The 20862-nt window shown below is 44.5% G+C and overlaps 2 protein-coding genes across 2 annotated transcripts in view; one reads left to right on the top strand and one right to left on the bottom strand.

Annotated features, from left to right (window-relative positions):
• LYPD1 (LY6/PLAUR domain containing 1) overlaps window positions 1–3545 on the top strand; it is a 28105-nt gene extending 24560 nt beyond the window's left edge. Inside the window, exon 4 of the mRNA XM_063113362.1 lies at window positions 3310–3545. Within this exon, the coding sequence (XP_062969432.1) occupies window positions 3310–3545 (236 nt within the window). The remainder of the gene's footprint in view (window positions 1–3309) is intronic.
• A 440-nt stretch (window positions 3546–3985) lies between these two features.
• The window catches only part of GPR39 (G protein-coupled receptor 39), a 190103-nt gene continuing 173226 nt past the window's right edge, over window positions 3986–20862 (bottom strand). Inside the window, exon 2 of the mRNA XM_063087498.1 lies at window positions 3986–4494. Within this exon, the coding sequence (XP_062943568.1) occupies window positions 3986–4494 (509 nt within the window). The remainder of the gene's footprint in view (window positions 4495–20862) is intronic.

The raw sequence follows: 20862 nt of genomic DNA, 5'->3' as shown, positions 1-20862 counted from the left end.
AAGCATGTGAGTGATGGAACTGGTCAATAGTTCCAAGCCTCCATTGGGCCCTCCCCACCTAGTGACATCGCTTATTTTCTTTCAGTCTGAGTCCCAGTTGTACACATCTGCACCCCCTGCTGCTTCAGAGTCTCTCCTGTGGCTTTGCTCACCTGTGCCACCACCTCAGGCTATAGTGACTTCCTCCAGGGGCATTTTCTTAAAGCTCCTTAGCGGCCGTGCCTATGTGATATTCAATCACACTCTCCTTCCAGGGCAATTCTCAGTATTTCCTAAGACCACTCCCCTCCCGTGTGCCACTGGACCTTCCTCCTGTTCCCATCCTGCCCACTGAAGAGCCTAGGATGGACCTGGAATGTTCTTCTTTCTGTATCTGAGGCCCTGGCAGAAGCGGCTTATTTCCCTTCTTTGCAGATTCTAAATGATCAGCCTTTCTGCCCCAGCCTCCCCACTCGGCCCCATCTCACATTTCTCAGAGGCACCACGTGATCTCCACCACGTTAATTTTGATCAAAAGGAGGAGGAAAATACCTTTTTGTTTTCTCAAAGCCCTCTTTAATCTTGAATTTCCCCGTTCCTATTAGTACAACACCTCCTACCTGCTTCCTCTGCTGCCGCCCACAGTTTAGCACAAGAGCACTTTCTCTTTGTTCTTGAATTTCTCCAAAGCCAGATCCTCCATATCCCCACACCAGCCCGTAGCCTGTCACTTACTTTGATGCCTGTTGAGTCCACATTCCTTTCATCTGGTTGGAAACCTCTTTAATCGCATCCAGTCTCACTCAAAGCACTGCTACTTCTAGTTTCCAGACTTGGACTTGCACTGTGGGAGGCTTCTGGGGGCCCACAGCTGCCCTTACCCTCATGGCCCTCCTGCATGAATCTTTCTGGAAATATCATTACCCCTGGGCCTCCTTAGGGTGCCTCCCTGAGTGGCCAGGCAGTCAGTGGGCACACTGTTGGACATCGGACCCCTTTCTCTCTTCTCCCTCTCTCAGCACCCCTTTCAATGGAGTTCTCAACCTTCTCTTCAGAGAGCCCTTCTGGTGTCAGCTGGTGAACCACCAACCCAAGACCTTGCACCTGGCCACAGACCCGCCTCCCCCCACCTTCCCTTGTGAGCTAAATTGTTTCGGGCTAGCAATGTGAGGATCTCCACGGAGTACAGATGGAGTACCCTGTTGGTCCATCTCTTCAGAACCTCATGCAGTATTTATCTAGCTAACCTACCCTATCACGGATCCTTAATCTTGCAAAATTAGACTTAAAAATGAACCTTCAGCCATGTCATCAAGTAAATATGCAAATAGCAAAACAACATATAGGGTGTGAGCCCTTTAACAAATGTGTGCAGACGGACACACTTTCATTCTCCATGGGCATATATGTGAACACAGAAACAGGCCTGGGAGGAGGCGCGCCAAACTCATAGCAGCCTCAGAGGTGACTCTGGGGAGGACCAGTACAAAATATATCCAATAAATACTTTTGAATTTTAAAAATTCACTTAAAGGAAAAATGTTCATTGAAGTTGAACTGACAAATGACAGTGCTTTTAATATCGAACAATAAAAAGTGAGTAAAACGTAATTTCCTATAAGGGGCAATGGATAGAAAATGTAGAGACCTCGGGAAATCTGTAAATGGGCAACATCCTGAAGCATATTCCTTAGAAATCAAACAGTGCCTCCCCCACCCAAACACATGCACATACACCCTCTGTACATGGGCTTTATCTTAACAGAGCAACTCCCTCCCAGGATTTTCTAAGAGTGTTAGAAAACCAGTCCTTGCAAACATGCAGTTATAAGAAAAAACGACATAAAATTGCACACCTTAAGGTAAATCTAAAGTACCTCTTTACCTCCCACTTGGAAGTTTTAGGCACTTCAATTCTTTGCTGTTTCTACACGACCCAAAGCAGCAATTCTCAAGGAAGAGGGATCCCTAACCAAAACCACAGCTGCCCCCACACCTACAGGGCATTAGTGGGAAAGGCACTGCAGCTGCTGGTGGGATGTCCCTCAGCTGTGCAGGGCGGCAGCGGGCTATGACCATTCACTTCCAAGTCCAGAACTAAGTAGTTATCTGTCCAAAAAAAGGGGAATTCATAGAGATAAAACAGCCACACACACACACACACACACACACACACACACACACACACACACACACACACACAAAACGTATCTCCATAGTAAAGCCCCCCACCCCACTCCCATAGAAATCCCAACATTTTTGTGGTTAATTGGCTGTCCACTTTGCTATACAGTAATGTAGACCTGATGGCCTGAAGCCAGAAATCTAGGTTCAAATCCCAGCATCTCCACTTGCTACTTGTGTGACCTTGGGCTAGTTATTAAACCTCTCTGGCCCTCAGGTGCCCCATCTGTAAAATGGGGATGATCATGGGGAACTCCCTTGGAGTGTTGCTGTAAGTCGTAAGTGAGGTGGTACACTACAGCCATCTGAATAGTGCCTGACATAACAGGAAAGCCCTTAAATAAGCTTAGCTGTTATTATTATTTGAGTTGAGTAAACTTCCAGCTGTAAAAAGTCAAATGATTATCCAGGATACCCTAATTTGGTAGCTATTCTGCAATTTGGACAGGACACATATGCTCCTTCAGATGAGCCTTCCAGGCTTCCTGGGAAGCTCCTTTCTGTGCCCAGACAGTGTATGTGAGTGAGTGCCAGCCAATTTGGCAAATGGTCTTTGGCCCAAAGGGCAAAGCTTCTTCCCTAAGAATAAGGCTGTACTGGTCACACTGTCAGCCAGGCTACCTCTTTACTAAGTTAATCCAGTAGATCCCTCAAATCTGGGAAAGAACAGAGCCCCTTCACTGGGAATCGAATTTATTTCCATTGGGATTTGGTCTTTATTCAAAGAATTTCAGGAGTCAATAAACACATAGTCGAGAGCCATCTCTCTTTGGTCACTTACAAAGCAATAACAGAGATCTGATCTAGAAGCATCACTTGTAGTCCTCACTGACCTGAGACAGTCTGAACCAAAAAAAAAAGTAAATAAAAAGCTCTGTGTCTAGTGCACAGTGTGAACTCTGACTTTAAAAACCAGACTTTGATATTAACAGCTCTTTATTCAGTGGTACTGGCATCTACAATAGCTGTTGGAACGACTTTGTCAAAAGTAGTGAAATGGAGACTGCCTCTTTCACCATATACCTTGTGTACTTGGGAGGCACCCCTGGCACCCGAGTATCTGGGCTGTGGGGGAAATAAGGAAGAGCTGTCCCTACGGATTTGGCTGGCGCACATTAACCCAGCTCCTTTGGGTCTGTGTTGCAGGGATCATGTACCGCAAGTCGTGTGCATCCTCAGCGGCCTGTCTCATCGCCTCGGCCGGGTACCAGTCCTTCTGCTCCCCAGGGAAACTGAACTCAGTGTGCATCAGCTGCTGCAACACTCCTCTTTGCAACGGGCCAAGGCCCAAGAAAAGGGGCAGTTCTGCCTCGACCCTCAGGCCGGGGCTCCCCACCACTGTCCTGCTCCTCAAATTAGCCCTCTTCTTGGCACATTGCTGAAGCTGCAAGAGTCGCCACTCCCTCCTGCACTGTCCTTCCGGCCTCACTCCCCCACCTCCCCGAGTTTCTTCTGGGTGTCCTTATATTCTGGGTAGGGAGGGGAATCTGTTCTCTTCTTGTTCCTTTGCAAATAATGAAAGAGCTCCTTGTAAAACATTTTTGTAAGCTCTGAATAAATTCAGTCTGACTGAATCTTCAGTGTGTACTCAAGGAAGGGGGTGGAGCCAGAGCTCACCCCTCTGACATGTAACCAGAGTCAAAGGCAAGCTGGCAAAATCAGCCCTTAGAAGTCACCGAAGTGGGCACCTGCCTTTTCCAAAGCCTCTAGCTTCCATTCTGTCCCTGGCGGGGCACAGTTTGTTTTGTGACTGCTGTGTGAGGGTAGTGCGGCTTTGGTGTGGGGAGGGCCAGTGCCCACTCGAGGCTTCCTTACTTGACATTCACACTTCATGCTCCTGAAGACCATTCGCTGCGGCAGAATTAGCTGGTTTTGTCTCCGAGTTGGGATCTGGTGACCGGAGACTCAATTGCTGGCGCTTAGACTCGGGCGTGGCCTGGCTCTGGAAAGTGCTTAAGAAAGCCTTCTTAGTTCTCCTCGCAGAGGACCCGCGCCTGGAGGAGGCGGCGATGAGCGCGCGGCAGGTGGAGCGGGCGCTGTCCGTGGTGGAGGCGGCGTGGGCGCGCAGGCGCTTCTCGTGGTTGGCGTGCTGCAGCGTCAGGTGACAGCGCAGCACCTGCCCGAACACCCTGCGGAACTGCTGCGAGGACACGTTGTACAGCAGCGGGTTGACCACCGAGCTCAGGTAGAAGAAGATGTCCGAGAAGGGGAGGAGGATCATGTACGCTCGGAAGTAGGACCTCGTCCAGTCGTGCTTGGGCCTGGCCGCAGTCATGATCCTCCTGATCTGGTTGGGCATCCAGCATACGGCCAATGTCACAACAATCAGCCCTGAGCAGGCAAGAATAGAAGAGAGAGGTTAAGAAAAAAAAAAAAAAAAAAAAACCCAGCATGAGAACAAAAAAATAAATAAATAAAAATAAAAACCATAAAATATTTAGCCCCTCAGTTCTGTACTTACTGGCCAGGATATGGTACCAATTTTTCAGTGTTGCGCTTGACAGCTTCTTTTGCCACTAGCAAAAGAGAATTTAACACTGTTTCAAGCAGGGGGTGGGGAGTTGGCTGTGTTAAAGACTATTAAATGCTTTATACAGTGTATTTTTACCTGTTGACACCTGTTAATTTTAATAATGTTTTCATTGATGTTTGTGTATCCAGAAAGCACTTTATGTTGTCCATAAATCTGGTTTTTTCTCTTTTGCTTTAAAGAAATAGATATATACATACAGTAAGCCATATTAGATGAAACAGTATTTGTATTTTAAAGGATGCCTGCACAGAGAAGACCCAGTGATATTTTAAAGTCAAATGGAAGTAGAATCCCTTTGGTAATGAAGAAGCGTATTTAATGACACATTTTGCATTAAATTTCAGGGGATGCAAAATGAGGAATAGCCTGTCACTGAAAGTGTCTTTGGATATATAAGTGCTAGGTGTGCACACCTGTAATCATGATGCTATCTGCAACAGGACCTCCGTTTCTTTTCAGACACTTTTAGATACATCATCTCGTCCACCCTCAAGTGTGTGTGTGTGGGGGGGGAACAATGGAAAATATAAAACTATTCAGATTCAGCAAGTAACATGCACTGAGCTGCAGTGTCAGCAGCCTGAAAACGAGCAGGCCCCAGAGAAGAGACACCACTCAGTGGCCCCCTCTGTGGATCAAATGTTGACTGCCTGTATATTTGTTTGCACGTCCACATATTTGCATTTCAACTTATGCAATCTGCAATGCTGACAGAGAAAAAGATGCTACATAGACCGCAAACAACTGAAATCACAGTATCATGAGAGTTTATCTACAGTGACAAAGGAAAGGAAGATTGGGAATGTGCAGAGCATGTGCTCTCTCTTTTCTCAAGCAGCCAAGATACAAGAATGTAAGTTCCCATGTAGACCTGATATCTTAAAGCAGTATTTGCATTTTCAGGAATGCCTCCTCCCTTTCCTAAATTTGAATCATAATATAATAATAAGGAAAATTTATCCACATTTTCAAGCCTTCTGATATGCTAGGAAACCAGAGAAGCAATGGTTGGCAATGATTACTTCCTGCCTGTGATTGATGGTAAAGTTTTATTTATAAATGCTACAGGAAGAACAGCCATGTTCACACATCCAGGGTTAGCTCTTCTGCACACACACTTACCTAAGCATCCCTTGCCTGGTAATGGAGGGACCAACCCTAGGTGAGTTCTCTGGTGCTGAAATTACTCAGCTCCCCCAACAACAAATCTTCCACAAATCCTATATGTCATCAAGGAGGGTCTGGGAAACTCTCATCCCTTGTTAATTTCCAAGGGCTTCTCCTGTCAAAACTCAGCCCGAGCTTTGAAATACAAACCAATTTGCTTATTTCTTTTCTTTGAATTTCCTACTCTGAGAACACTCAGTAAATCTAAAAATATAATAGGTAAAGTAACATATTGATCTGATGAAAAGGCAAAAAATACCACCTTAAATCAAGAGTATATTCTGAATCACCTAGTTACAGCTGCTGGATGGAAACAAAAAAAAATCAGCATATTTTGATCTTAAAAAAAAAACTTGCATAGGAAATCGGGGACTTTTTCACTGCTTTGCAGAGCACAGATGCCTCCAGCCACCTGTGCTACTCCAAATTCATCCTTAAGTTCCTGCTCCTTGTTTTCATCTTGTACAGTTCTGACTGAGAGGTTCATCTCATTATTTGTGGAGGAAATAGGAAGCCTACCACACCCGGGGAAGCAACGTGTCTTCACAACATTTTCCTTTTTTCCTCTCTTCCCTGTCACTGAATTTCAGAGAACAAGTACAACCATCTTCACCTGAGGACTTATTTCCCAGAATATGGAAATTGATCACACAGTTTTAGATGTGTGCCATGCTACACTGCAGGGGGTTGTACTTCAGGCAGTGAGAATCTAGAAATACCATGAGAAGCGCCTTGTACCTATCGGGGGCTAAACACAGCACAGCTTTTAAAGCCAACAGGCAAAGACAGTGAGAAAAGAAGATGGATTGTGGGCAAGGGGAGAGAAGTTATAAAATTACTTTCCTTCTTCACTCCTCATTCTCTTGATTTCTTGTTTACATGACCCTTTCTTCTGTTAGTTTCCCACATGCACTTGCCTGGCATACGTTATCCTTGACTGATCATCCCATCAAAAGAAGCAGAGTTCAGTAAAAAGCAAGACCCAGCATCCAGGTAGGAGGTGAGGGACAGAGGCAAATAAAGAGTTGTAGCTTGGTTTGGTAGTTTAAGCCAGCAAGTATAAAATTCTTGTTCTGAAATTGATATGAGCTAAAGTAAATAAGTGGGTAATAGCTCAGCCTGAATGAGTAGCAGAAAATGGGAAACCACACCAGAGATTCTCAGTAACAAGGAGAAGTTTAGCTTTCTGGGTATAGAAGTAGGAAGATATGACAGCAAGTATGATCTTGAGGAACAAGAGAGAGACAGATCTGAATTAGAAATGGGATCAAGAAATTATGCATCTGACAGGTCTTGAGATATAATCAAGAACAATGCTGAATATTTATTGTTTGCCCTATTCCAGATTCTGTGCTAAGCACCCTCTGCTAATTTCTCAGACATTTCTCACTCTTGACAACAACCTGGTGGGCCTTGATCTGGTCAAGTCAAAACATTTATTATCTTCATCTAACAAAGGAGGAAGTTGAGGTTCAGAGAAGGTTAGTTGTGGTATAGCTGAGACACATACTTGCCAGACTCCAAAATCCATGGTATATATATTTTTCTTCAAGACACAATATTGTCTGTTCCTCATATTTTGTTTGAAAATACAGAAACGGGGCAAGAGGAATGGGTAAAGTGTCATGAAAATCAACTACAATGTATATTGAGAAGTTAAAATTAAAAAAAAGAAAAGAAAAAGAAAATACAGAAACACTATCAAGAAAGTAAAAATTAACCATAATTCCACCATATAAAATGGGTATAGAGCTGTGCTATTTGCTGGAAATATGTAAGTCATTTATGTAATTTAAAAATTTTGAGTAGCCACATTCAAAAATCAAGAAGAGATGGGTGAAATCAATTTTGATAGTGTTATTTAATCCAACATACCCCAAGTCTTATCATTTTCAAATGTCATTTCAACATGCGACAGATATAAAAATTATTGATGAGATGTTTTTTCATTCTTTTTTTCATACTAAATCTTAAAAACCTGGCTGGCTTTTACTTTTATAGAACATCTCAATTGAGACCAGACATATGTGGCTAGTGACTATGATATTGGACAATACAGATTAAAATAATCCATCTTACTGGCTGGTTAGCTCAGTTGGTTAGAATGTGGTGCTGATAACACCAAGATCCGGGGTTCAATCCCTATACCAGCCAGCAAAAAAAAAAAAAAGGTAAAATAAGCCTTCCTAGCCCCTCTCCAAAGTATCAAGCCTCCTTATTTCCCCCCCTCTTCCCATTCCCCCAACTGTCCCTTTCCCAGCCACATACCCAGAGAGTCATGTCAAACTAAGGAAGCCCAGGGACTCTCCCATGTAGCCTGTATTTATCATACTACAATGCAACCAGTGCTAAATCCTGATCATATTTCTGAGTATGCACCCTTGGCTATATAGTGCAGAACAGGTTTATCCAGTCTTTTCATATAAAGCCTTCCATATAAGGGAACTCCAAATCATTTAAAGCCTAAATAATTCTGAAAGCATAAAGATGTATTTTACATTTTTCATTCTAAACTTCACCTAGCCATTCTGGAATAATGCAGATTGTGCCAACTACCTGGCAGGGCTGTTGGAATATACTTCTCTCACCTCAACTGGAGGTGGGAAAAATGGCTGGTGCCTTTCTTCCTGTGTTTTGAAAGATAACTTTGCTCTAGGAAAACGGAGCATTGGACATACAGATACAGCCAATGACAACGTAAGGCATGTGCCTGTGGGCAGGCAGTGTAATAGAGGTTAGCTTTGTGGGGGAAGAAAACCAAACTAGCCCCCTTTGTAAAATTTGTCATTTTATAATAACAGGTAATTGTTCATTTTACATTTGAGGGGGGAAAGTTCATTATTTTAGATGCTAAACTATTGAGAATAAATACCATGTCCAAAGGCAACTTTCTATTCCAGCTCTTTGTGATTGGTTCAACTCCGGTCCCAGCTGCTCTGTAGCTAAGACAAAGCTCTAAAGTCTCATTCACACCTTAATAGAGTGTATTAAAGATTTGACTAAATTTATGTTTGGCTGCAATCAATTTGGACTTGTATATTACATTTGGAAAAAAAAATCTATAATGCTTTGGTCTGTGTGGTATAATGTGCAGCCTGCAGTGAAATAACTTTAGTGTGAACTTGAATGAAGATCAGTGAACTGAACCCTCTCATGTAAAGCAGGTAAACTGTTTTAACTGAATTATTGATAGATCTGTATTATACTCCAGACAGCCTTGCAGTCTGGTTATGAAATGCCTTCCTATCTTATCTGTTTTTCCGCCTAAAGTGCTTTCATTTTTCCTCCTTGATCACCACACTGAAATGACAAGAGCCATTAGATGAAGACACAGATTCATCCTCGGCAGAGTAACGTTGTTTAAGAAACAGAAGTAATGCAGATGTCCAACAACATCCTGCACTGACGCCTGGCGTTTCAATAGGATTTGAGTCAGCTTGCTTGGTTTAATCTTCAGAAGTGCATTATGCTCTGCAGCCCGGGAGGTGGTGGCACTGACATACCTGGACACTGCGATCTGTTTTCTCCCCTCTAACCTTTAAAGTGAAGGTAACTATTTGTGTGTTCCTCAGAATTCATCTTAGAGTGAGTCATCAGAGAACGGCAGAGCAGAAGAGACCTTGGAGACCAGCCACAACTCCTTTCTCTTACAAATGAGGAAACTGAGTGATTTGCCCAAGGTCTCCGGGGTCAGGGTGGCAAGATTCCTTCATCCTGACATGCTGCTCAGAACACTGGATGCTACCCTAGATTAACAAGTGAGGTTATTAAGGTTTTTTACTGTAGTTTTGGACTTTTTTCCCCCAGTTTTAGGCTGAAGTGCTGACCATTAACAGCATGGGATGCAATGAGAGACAGGTCTACACAACACCTTCTTGATGCAACATCTTGCTTCAGTTTTAGAACTAGGATCCTTATGAACAGGCATTTGGCAAAACTCTGGAGCACATATTTCCCACGCAAAAGGAAGGTAAAGCCCCAAGTCAAGGGAGCTGAACAATGTTTATAAAACAAATTATGACTTCAGGTTATGACCTGGCGACCTAGCCCCCAAGGACTCCATTTGTCTGTCTCTCTATCATTTATCTGTCTGTTCATCTATTCATTCATCCATCAACTATTTGTCATCTATCTATCACCTATTTACCCATCCATTTGTCCACCGTCTATCTGTCTAATCATCTGTCTGCCTGCCTGTCCATTCATCCATCCATGTATCTTACATAAGTACCTACTAGAAAAGAATACTCAGCTAGTACTAAGTAGAAAAGATCTGAAAACTTGATCTCTCCACCAAGCAAAGGTATTTCATAAGATTTAAGTAAATCCCAAAGATTTGCTTTTCCATCTGGTGTTAGAGTCCCATTTTACTGAATCATTGAAGTCTTGGGGGTGCAGGGGGGATGTTAAGGATTATTTAGGATTTCTGTGATTATTATGGCTTCTCTGTCCTCCTTCTACCCGTTTCTGCCCCTATTTTCCAATTTCTCTTTAACCTTGACCACAGTGAGCAGGAGTTAGACATATCCACCCCCCCCACCCCGCTTTTCCCCAATTTAAGTTCTTCGGACTTCACTTATTCACCTGGCAAGTGCTTCTAGATTGGCTGGGGTCTATTATAGACACTGTCCTAGGTACTAACGTTACAAAGCTGAAGAGGACAAGGTGGCCACAGCCTGGTTTTTTAAGGGCCACGAGAACAGTCTGAGCAAAGCATTATAGCAGCAATGAGAGGGCTGGCTGATCTCCCCACTGGCAGGAGCATTCAGACAGGAAACTGAAGGAGAGTAAGGGTTACCCTGGCGAAGGGCAGCCCAGGCAAAGACAGCATGAGCACAGGATGTAGGAGTGGCTGCAACCAGGGTGGGGTGGGTGGAGGCGGTGGGAAACCAGCATGGTTAGAGAACACTCCATCAGGTTTTGTGGACAATAAATTAACTTGCTTATAGCGGGGTGAGGAACATCTGCTTGTCAACTGACATTTAAAAGGCAATTGCCAGTGGAAAGTAAGCATATGGTTAGTCAAATGAAGAGCGAGGAAGAGACAAATACATCCAATAAAAGGTTTTAGCACTTTCTCAGTTCATATTAGTGTTTACCAATCTGCTTCTCCAAGTCAGTTGAGAAGTTGATCTCACTCACTGACCTCATCTGACTCGAGGAGTCCAAATCAGCACCAAGCTTGGTTTAGTCTCTAACCTCTATGATGGCGGTTCTCAAGTCCCTGGGACAGCAGCATTAGCAGCACCTGTGAAGTTGTTTGAAATGCAAATTCTCCGGCCCCAGCTGAGATACTGAATCAGAGACTCTGGGGACAGGCAATCTGGGGTTAACAAGCCCACCAGGTTGTTCTGATGCTCACCCAAATTGGAGAACTCTAAGAGAAGCGTAAGCTGAGGTGGAGTCTGGATCCGTGGGCACTGGTATAGGCTCTGGCACTGTTGCTTGCTTGCCTTTGAAGCATCATGTTTTAATGAACATCTGCAGACTGAGCTGACAGCAACTGAGAACTGCTTCCCTCTGGTCCCTGTCCTTGACAACCATCCTGCAGGTGCCTCTCAGGGACCTCCCTGAGCACAGACCTCCCCCAGCGTTATTCCCTATCTTTCTTTTCTCCTTTCTCTGTCTCCCTTTCCTTCATCTTTCCTCTGATTTTCTCACACTTTTTTCCTTTTTCACCTCCATTTCTCCCCTTTCTTTACATGTTTTCCAGTATGTAAAGCAATGGCATCTCTCTTTTCTTTTCTTTCTGCTTTTCTCCCTCTCCCCCTCCATCTTTTTCCAAGATCACCACAAACCAAGTTGTGTGTAGCCCTTGCCAACACACACCTCTCCCTTTCTATTATTTTCTTGGATGGTCTTGAGAAGGTGACTCAGTGAGCTGCAGGCACGTTCCTCAAGAGCTAACAGGTGGCTGCCAGAGAGCACGGCACCACTCGCTGCTAAGTTTGTCAATGGGAAGAGGAGAGGCTTTGGAAACACCACTGATGGGACATAGATGGCCATGAACTGAACATACCCACCACTAACAGCCAACTCCATGTCCTATATCCCATGTCCTCTGACCCTGCCAGGACTTGCCAAGACATCTTGCAGCCACTTTTCCAATGACCCATCAACTTGATCACCTTTGTTTAAACAGATCTGCCTTCTTGCTCTCTTTCCTATTGAGAAATTTTCTTTAGGAAAAGATAGCAGGGATTTGGTTTTCAGAGAAGTGGCAGGCCACAGCTTTAAAGTGATGTACGTGCCACAGATGGCTGTTTCTGTCCGTGAAAGATGGTTTGATGTCCCAGCCTTGCCCCAGCTACTTGACAGCCCAGGAAAGAACTCTCTTCCCGTGCGACTCCATCCACCATGTTGGGTGACCTCTGAAACATAGCGCAGAAGCCAGCTTCCAAATGGTCTGCAATTTGCTAAGCATTACATCTATCTCATTCTGCTCTACAAGCTTCTGTAAAAGAAGAAAAACTATAAATCTCTACAATAACAAATATATATTTCTAAGATAAACCCTCCTGTCTGGGAACTGTAGGACAGTCACTTGAACTCAAAAGAAACAGCATTTAGGGTCATCATTGTGGTTTAGTGCCTCTGTTCCTTTATGATGCATGATAAATGATCAATTGGAATCTGCTAAATAAATATTTTTCTATGTGGATCTCAGCTTTATGTAGCTGTGTGGCTTTCTATGCAAACAGTCTGTTCTGAACCCACTGATAGTAAACTCCTGAATTGTGGTGTAGGTACAAAAGCCTGTAGCTATTTCTCAGCGTGACAGGTGAAGCCACATGCCTGAGTAGCACACAGCACAGGAGCGGGTGGTGGTTACGAGGGGCACGATGCCCTCCAAGATGGTGGGGGGGAGCCATGGACCTGTGATGGAGAAGATCATGGCTGGGGCATCCCCTACGTGGATCAACTCATGGCACATGGGCAGTAGCCATGCCACTTCCATTGATGAACAGCTGGACACCTGCACTTTCTAATAGAATTGAGTTCCCTGTACATAGCAGAGAATTAAAACTCTAGAATGCTGGTGCTGAAGCATTAGAGATCAGTCTGCTGGTGAGCTAGCAGAATCCCCAGAGAAGTGAGATGAAATGCCCAAACTCACACCACCCATGAGTCCAAACATACAAGGCCTCCCAGTCTGGTGATGTCTGTACTCGCTGCGGGCTCGCTTTAGGGCCTGATGAATGAAACGCACTCAGCTGAGCCCAAGCTGCAGCTTCAGCAGGGGCACTTCAGGAGTGTGAGACAAGCAACCATGCCTGCACACCCTGCCCCCTCCTTCTGTCTTTCCTTTCCGAGTGCCTGTGACTAGGCAGGGGAGTAGCCAGCCAGGGCCGGCCTTCCTTCCCAGACTGCAGAGGCCAAGCATGGGGAGGGGGCCTCTTCCACAGCTTGACTGGCCTGGAAGAGAGGACCCATCACTCAAAGGCTGTATGCTAGGAGGTATTGCTGACCTGTATTATTCAAAAGGTAAAACCGGACACCAGCTACCACGTCCTGTTACTGCTATAGAATCAGCAATAAGGATTAAAGGTGAGAAAGTGGTTTCTGTCCACCCTTGTCTAGATATGGGATATGTTAGGCAGCTCAGGCTGCCATAATAAAATACCACAGACTGAGTGGCTTAAGCAACAGACATGTACTTTGCACAGTTCTGGACACTAGCAAATCCAAGATCAGGATGCCTGGTGAGGGCTCACTTCCTGACTTGCAGGTGGCTGCCTTCTCTCTGTTCTCACATGGTAGTGGGAGAGAGGAAGAAAAGAGAGAGAAGGATCTTCCTCTTCTTGTAAGGCCACCAATCCTATTGGAGAAGGACCTCATCTAACCTTATGACTTCATCTAAACTTCATTGCCTCCTAAAAGCCCCATCTCCAAATACAGTCCCATGTAGGGTTAGGGCTTCATATGAATTTGGGGGAAGCACAGCTCGGTGCATAATACAAGGTGTCACACCCCCACTGGCTTCTATGCCTCAGTTCCCATGATCTGTCGGGACTCCCGTCTGTATTCGCCAGTCTCCAGGCTTCTGAGCCTGCTGATCCCCGCCTGGACCATATTTTCCTCATCTTCTTCTCTTCCTCCTTCTCTCTTTCCTTCTGCCTCCTCTTCTCACTCTGACTACCCAAGCTTTGTCAAGCTCTTAGTCTATAAGTGTCTTCTTAAGTGTCACTGCCTCCAGGAAGCCTTCCTTGACTCCACAAGTATATATCAAGTTCTCTTCAATAACTTCACCGAGACCTTTCACTCCTACCCCCATCACCATAGCACAACAGTGTAAACTAGACCATAAACTCAATGAGGGCAAGATACTCTATCTTCACTGTATCCTCAGTGTGTAACAGAAAACTATTATAGAGTAGCTGCTCAATAAACATTCGTAAGAGGGATGGAGGGAAGGAGGGTGTTAGAGGTTCCAGACAAGGGGCTGGAGTAGGAGGGCATTTAACATGCATTTGTCTAATTTGAAGTCAGCGTCTCTGTCCAGAAGGGTCAGTATTAGCCCTCCTGACTTGGGAACCAGTGCTGGGTTCATTTCCATCCCCATTCTGCAGGGAAGAGAAGGAGAGGGTGCGAATTGAGAAAAAAGATCGCCTTCTCATTCAAGCAAGACCAAACCGCCAGGCCCAAGAAGGAGGACTAGATGAGAGTTGAGGAGTCTTGGGTTCTGACAACTGTCTTCAGGGGCCAGCAGCTTTAGTCTTAAGCCCTCCCTATGACTGCCTAACCCTGAGTTCTCTACACTAAAAACTCATTTATTTTTCTGTTTCTCTCCAAGACGGCCTCATGAGTTACAAACAGAACACATATAGATATAGGATACAGAAAATCACATTTACCAAAGACACATATTGGAAGACATTCACTGGTCCCCATATAATTCACCTCAGGGGCCCTTTAAATCACAGTCCCCCATAAAGATGCTACAAGTCTTCATCAGAGAAGGTGCAGGCCAAGACCCCGGGCATAGGGTTGAGGTCGGCTGCCAAAGAGGGAAACTTACAGAGAAAGCACCCAGAAGAGCAGCTGGTAAAGGCAATGGGGCACCATGCCTGCACTCTATGCTATGTGGGCTTGGGAGGATGGAATCTGACCACAATAACCCTAAATTTCCATCTGGGTACAACTGGGTTGTCATGGGAGAGGAATTGGGGAGGGCAGAACATAGAGATGGCCAGATTGACACCTCTCCTGCCCTATGCCTATCACAAATTTTCTAAGAAAATATTCCCTGGGAAACTCAGGCATCACTGTCACTAAGACAGCTCCCAGAGGTCATAGATCTAGGGGAAGGATGACTAAAACCACCAAATATCAGACGCCTTCCAGTCCCAAACTCACAGACAAGGCCCAGAAAGTTTCAGTGACTTTCTCAGAGTTATATGGCTAATTGGTAAAGAGAGAGGATCAGAATATGAGTCTCCTAATTAAGAAACCAAAGTCCTTTCTACTGCCTGGAAATGGAGCTCCCACTACTCTGCCCCAAGACCCTGACTCATTTATCCCTCCCCCATCACACACACACACACACACACACACACACACACACACACACACACACACACACACACACACACTGTTTGGAGGATTTAAAGGACAAGGAGTGGAGGGCCTAATAAAGAAGGAAATTGAAAGAAGGTAGGATTGCAAGAAGAGGGAAAATTCCAAATCCTAGGAAGACTGGAGCCCTGCCTAAACCCTTCCACAACTCCCTCTCCTCACACAATTCCTCTTTAGGACGAATATCAAGGGTCAGGGATGCTCTGTAACTGTCTTATCATCCAGTTAATTGGCCAAGAAGGCCTCCTCTCCACATGACCTTGATACTGGCTTCTTTCCCCACTCCAGCTGTACAGTGAAAGGGATAAAGGCTGGGATTTGGAGTCAGACAAACTTGAGTTTGAATCTCAGCCCCACCACTTACTAGCTATGTGACCATGGACTTACACCTTTGTGAGATGAATAAAATAATAATAACCACCTCATTATTGTAAGAAAAGCTAAAGCAGATAAGCACATGTCAATACTACACATACTAACAGTTGATGAATAGCATCTCATACTGCTTATCACACAGTCCAGTTAGCTGCCCCAGGGTAGAGGTAATACACAACTAAAATTAATATAGTGCATACATGCTGGCGAGGCTGCGGAGAAAAAGGAACTCTCATACATTGTTGGTGGGACTGCAAAATGGTGCAGCCTCTATGGAAAATGGTATGGAGGTTCCTTAAACAATTGCACATAGATCTACCATACGACCCAGCCATCCCACTGTTGGGAATATACCCAGAGGAATGGAAATCATCAAGTCGAAGGTATACCTGTTCCCCAATGTTCATCGCAGCACTCTTTACAATAGCCAAGAGTTGGAACCAGCCCAAATGCCCATCATCAGATGAGTGGATACGGAAAATGTGGTACATCTACACAATGGAATACTACTCAGCTATAAAAACGAATGAAATACTGCCATTTGCAACAACATGGATGGACCTTGAGAGAATTATATTAAGTGAAACAAGTCAGGCACAGAAAGAGAAATACCACATGTTCTCACTTATTGGAGGGAGCTAAACATTAATATATAAATTCACACACACACATACACACACACACACACAAATCGGGGGGGGAGGGAAGAAGATATAACAACCACAATTATTTGAAGTTGATACAACAAGCAAACAGAAAGGACATTGTTGGGGGGGAGGGGGGGAGGGAGAAGGGAGGGAGGTTTTGGTGATGGGGAGCATTAATCAGCTACAATGTATATCGACAAAATAAAATTTAAAAAAAAAAAAAAAAAAAAAAAAAATATAGTGCATACATATTACAGTAACTTCTAAGTTCTGAACTTATACTTGCTTATTTAAACCTTACAGTAAGCCCCACAAGATGGCCACTACTTTGTTTCATTGCTATTATACAAATAAGAAAGCCCAGGTATGACCAGGTTAAATGACTTACCCAAGTTCACACAGTTGGCAAGTGGCAGGGACAGAAGTTTGACCCAGACAGACTCATCCATGCACTTAAACACACCATCAGCCAATGCCAGCCTCAGCTGGGGAGGACCTCATGAGATCAAAGATCAAATGCTTTCTGAGTCTCAAATGCAAATTAAACCAATTCAACTCGAATGGCCACAAGTTCAGAAATTAATTTCTTCCTGTGGATGTCATGATGAAGAACAGAAATTCAGCTGCCAAGAAATAAAGATCCCCTCTAACGCATCTCTATGACAAGGAAAGACATCATCTTGAAGGGGCCTTTTTACATTTAAGGTGAACACAATAAACTTTTCTGTTACTAAGAGAAAAGCTTGATGGAATTCAAAGAAGCAAACTAGCTTTGAGTGGGAGTCTTGCAGGCTAGACTCCTGCAGAATGTCTGTCTTTGATTGAATTTATTTTTTGGGAAGCAAAAACCTCTACCCCACCCCAACTGCCATGCGCAGGAGCAGTTCTGGGGAAGAATGCTTTCCTGTGAACGTTTGTTTAAATTCCAAGTCAAAGACTGTTCTCACGCATCATAAATTGACTCTGCCCCTCTTTATAACAACAATCTAGAATTTAGTTTCAAAGTAAATTAGAAAATGAGTTCAGCTCCCCATTATCTGTTCATCTCATGTAAGTTAGTAATGAATTTCTTAGAACAATCTACAGCCAAATGCTAGGACCAGAGGCAAAAAATGAAATCAGGTGATGGAAGAGATACCAAGAGAAGTGCATAGGAGCCTGGCTCATACTGTGTTTGATTAGAGCTGAGAGTCTCAACTGAAGTCAGCAAAGCTCTCAGGAAGGTGAGGAGATGATATCAGGCTTCCAGGATCGGGTTTTGTACTGAGAAAAATCAGATGAGGATGCCTTCCTTTTAATGATTTGAAAATAAAATTACTATTGCATGACATGATAAAGAGTAAATTCCTCCTGGTGTGTTTTTCTTTGAACAGGGGCAAAAAGAACTTAGTCTCGCAGATCTGGGAACGTTAAATATAATCTCTCTCATCCACGTGCAGCAGTAACTGTCAGAGGTGCACATTATTACGCATAGCAAACACAGTATAGTACGGCACAATGATAACATGCTGCTTTAATTTTTAAAGCTATTCCTCATCTATTATAACCTGCTGTCTCCTCCACCTGATCACCAAAGAGCAGAGCACCTTTGGACGCTGTCCTTAGCTCTGTACTTCTCACTCCCTCTCCCTGGGCACCTTTTCCATCACTCCTGCTTGAAATGCCATCTCTAGGGATATACAATTCCCAAATCAACGTTGCCAACCTCAGCGGACTTCCACAGGCAGACCCCTGCAGCCAACTGCCTACTCAACATCAAGGCTTGGATTGCTCATCTACGTCTATAATGGGACATGTCCACGCTGAATTAATGACCAGCCTCCTACTCAGAGCTGCTCTCTCTCCACTGCTCCTAATCATAATAACCTCCATTGCCATGCATTGAGTTTTCCCAGCTGGAAACCTACAAGTTGTCCTGTTCTACTTCCTCCTCCATCACTCTCACATCCAGTCAATCCCCAAGCCTGCCAGTTACACCTCCAGAATCCATCCCTTCGCAACATCCCCACTACCACCACCCTAATTGGGGCTGCTATTATCTCCTGCCTGGATCAGGCAGAAGCCCCCCGATCACTCCTGCTCAAGTAATTCTCCACGCAAGCCAGGATCATCTTGTTCAGTCAAAGATCAATCCATGTCACTCCCTTGCTTAAAATCTCTCAATGGCTTCTTATCAAACTTGGAATAAGGTCCCAAATCCTTAATAACTCCTGCAAGATCTGACCCAGCTTATTCCTCCAGCCTCTCCCTGTACTGCCCCTGCTGCTCGCTGCCTCTGCTCCTGACTCCCACCCCTTTCTTGGTTTCTGGAGCCAGCTGACTCCCTCCTGCCTCAGGGCTTTTACCCAGCCATTCTCTCTTCTACTCACCTTATTAATTCTCATTCACTTTTCAGTTCTTTAATGAAAGACCAATTCTTCCCAGAAGCTGCCTGAGACATCCTAGTTGAGACCTCCTTGTTATAAACCCCTGCTACCCCTGTGCTTCTTGGCTGTACTCTATACTTGGATGTATTTAGCTGGAACTTGTGTCTTTCACGTCAGTCTTCTTGACAGTGTGAGCTCCATCGGGGTCAGGGCTGGATCTGTCCTGTTCTATGCGGTGGCTGGCACAGTGTCTGTCACATGGTAGATGCACAGTACGTTTGGGAAGACCCACCAAATTGATTCTCCTAATCATGAAGTGAGGTAGACTGGGTGGGAGCTGTTATTCCTAATTTTACTGATGACGGTAAAAAGGACCTATGTAACTATGAGCAGCACATTCAAACCACAGAAACCTGGGTGTTTAGACCTGGAGCAACCTCAAAGATAACAGATGAATTTCCTTGCCTGTAAAATGAGGGAATGTCTTAGACTTCTGAGGCTCTTAAACTCTGGTTTAAGAGTACTGTACTGCAGGATCTTCTAATCTAAAAATTATGGAACCCTATTTCATGGGGATATTGTGCAAATTAAATTAGACAATACACTCACTATTTTTAGAATTTCCAGGTACACAAATTCAAGGAATTATACTCATTCCCATATGTAAAGTTCCCAGTAACGCCTAATTGCCTTTGCTCTTGCTACTTAGAATGGTCCATGCATCTCTTGAGAGCTTTTTAGACATCCAGAATCTCAGGCCCCACCCCAGACCTGCTGATCAGAACATGCATTTTAACAAGACACTCAGATCATGTTGCTACACTACAGTCCAGGCTTCTAAGCATCACATGCAGGCCTTTCATGACCTACCTGCAGCCCATCTTCCGAGACTTTTCACCAGTCCCCCCCTAAGTCCAATGCTCCAACTTTTCCGAATGACTCATGACTCCAGAACATTCCATGTCTCTGCCCAAGACAAACTCCAGGAAAATCCTACCAGTTCAAGTGTCCTCTCCTCTGGGAGGGGATCTCTCCAGACCTTGTCCTTGTGTCCATGACAGCACAATCATGCTATTTTGATGATGAATTTCTGTGCCTGGCTCACTGCGAGCACTTGGAGAGCGAGGGTCATGGTCCTAGCCACCAACTCATGCCTAGTAGAACATAGTAGGGCCTCAATATGTGTTCATCGAAAGTGTGAACAAAATTTGAATCTCATTAAAATATGTGCCAAAGTCCCATCCTGAATTTCAGACTAAAGTGGAATCTATTGCACTGATACAAGGGTACTTCAAAAAGTTTGTGTAAAATGGAATTAGAAGATAATACAAATCTTTCCATGAAATTTTTGAAGACCCCTTATATATATATATATATATATATATATATATATATATATATATATATATATATATATATATCACCTTATTGCTTAGGGTAGTGATATTTAGAAAAATGATTTTGGACTCATAAGAGAAAAATCAGATATCACCTTTCCCAACCTCGCCCAGAAAGATATGCACGGAATTGACTGGTTTTGGGTTGTTCTAGAACCTAGACAGAGACAGGGCAGGAGGGCATGGGGCGGCCCAGTGATCCTCGAGGGAGGCCACCTCCTAGCTGAGTGAGGAGTAGGACTCCGCGTCTCTCAGGTTCAACGCGACAAGTCTGTGGGCACTCTGAGCCAAGTCTGGGGGAGAATGCAGAGAGATGCAGGAGACCAAAAGCCCCTTCAAGCAAACCAGCCCAACAAGGAAAGGCAGGCTGAGATGCAGAGGGTGGCAGAAGCCTCTGGGCATCAGGCTCCAGAAATTCTGGAACTCGGCTGGGAATAATGCTTCCCAAGGCAAGGCTCTACTTGCATATATGTGTGGGCAGGGCTGAGGTGGAGGGAGTCTGTGCTCCGCGATGCACCTGAGGTAGAGCAAAGAGGAAACACAAAAGCACCAGGAGTAGAATGGCGGGCATGGGGGACCAGCTTGGCTTGGTGAATGTTGGAACTGAGCGTGGTCCAAAGGCCAAAGTGTAACACCAG

Source organism: Cynocephalus volans, chromosome 1 (assembly GCF_027409185.1).
Source record: "Cynocephalus volans isolate mCynVol1 chromosome 1, mCynVol1.pri, whole genome shotgun sequence".
NCBI lineage: Eukaryota > Metazoa > Chordata > Mammalia > Dermoptera > Cynocephalidae > Cynocephalus > Cynocephalus volans.
The sequence above is the reverse complement of the archived record's forward strand: the minus strand, read 5'-3'. Positions and strand labels throughout refer to the sequence as shown.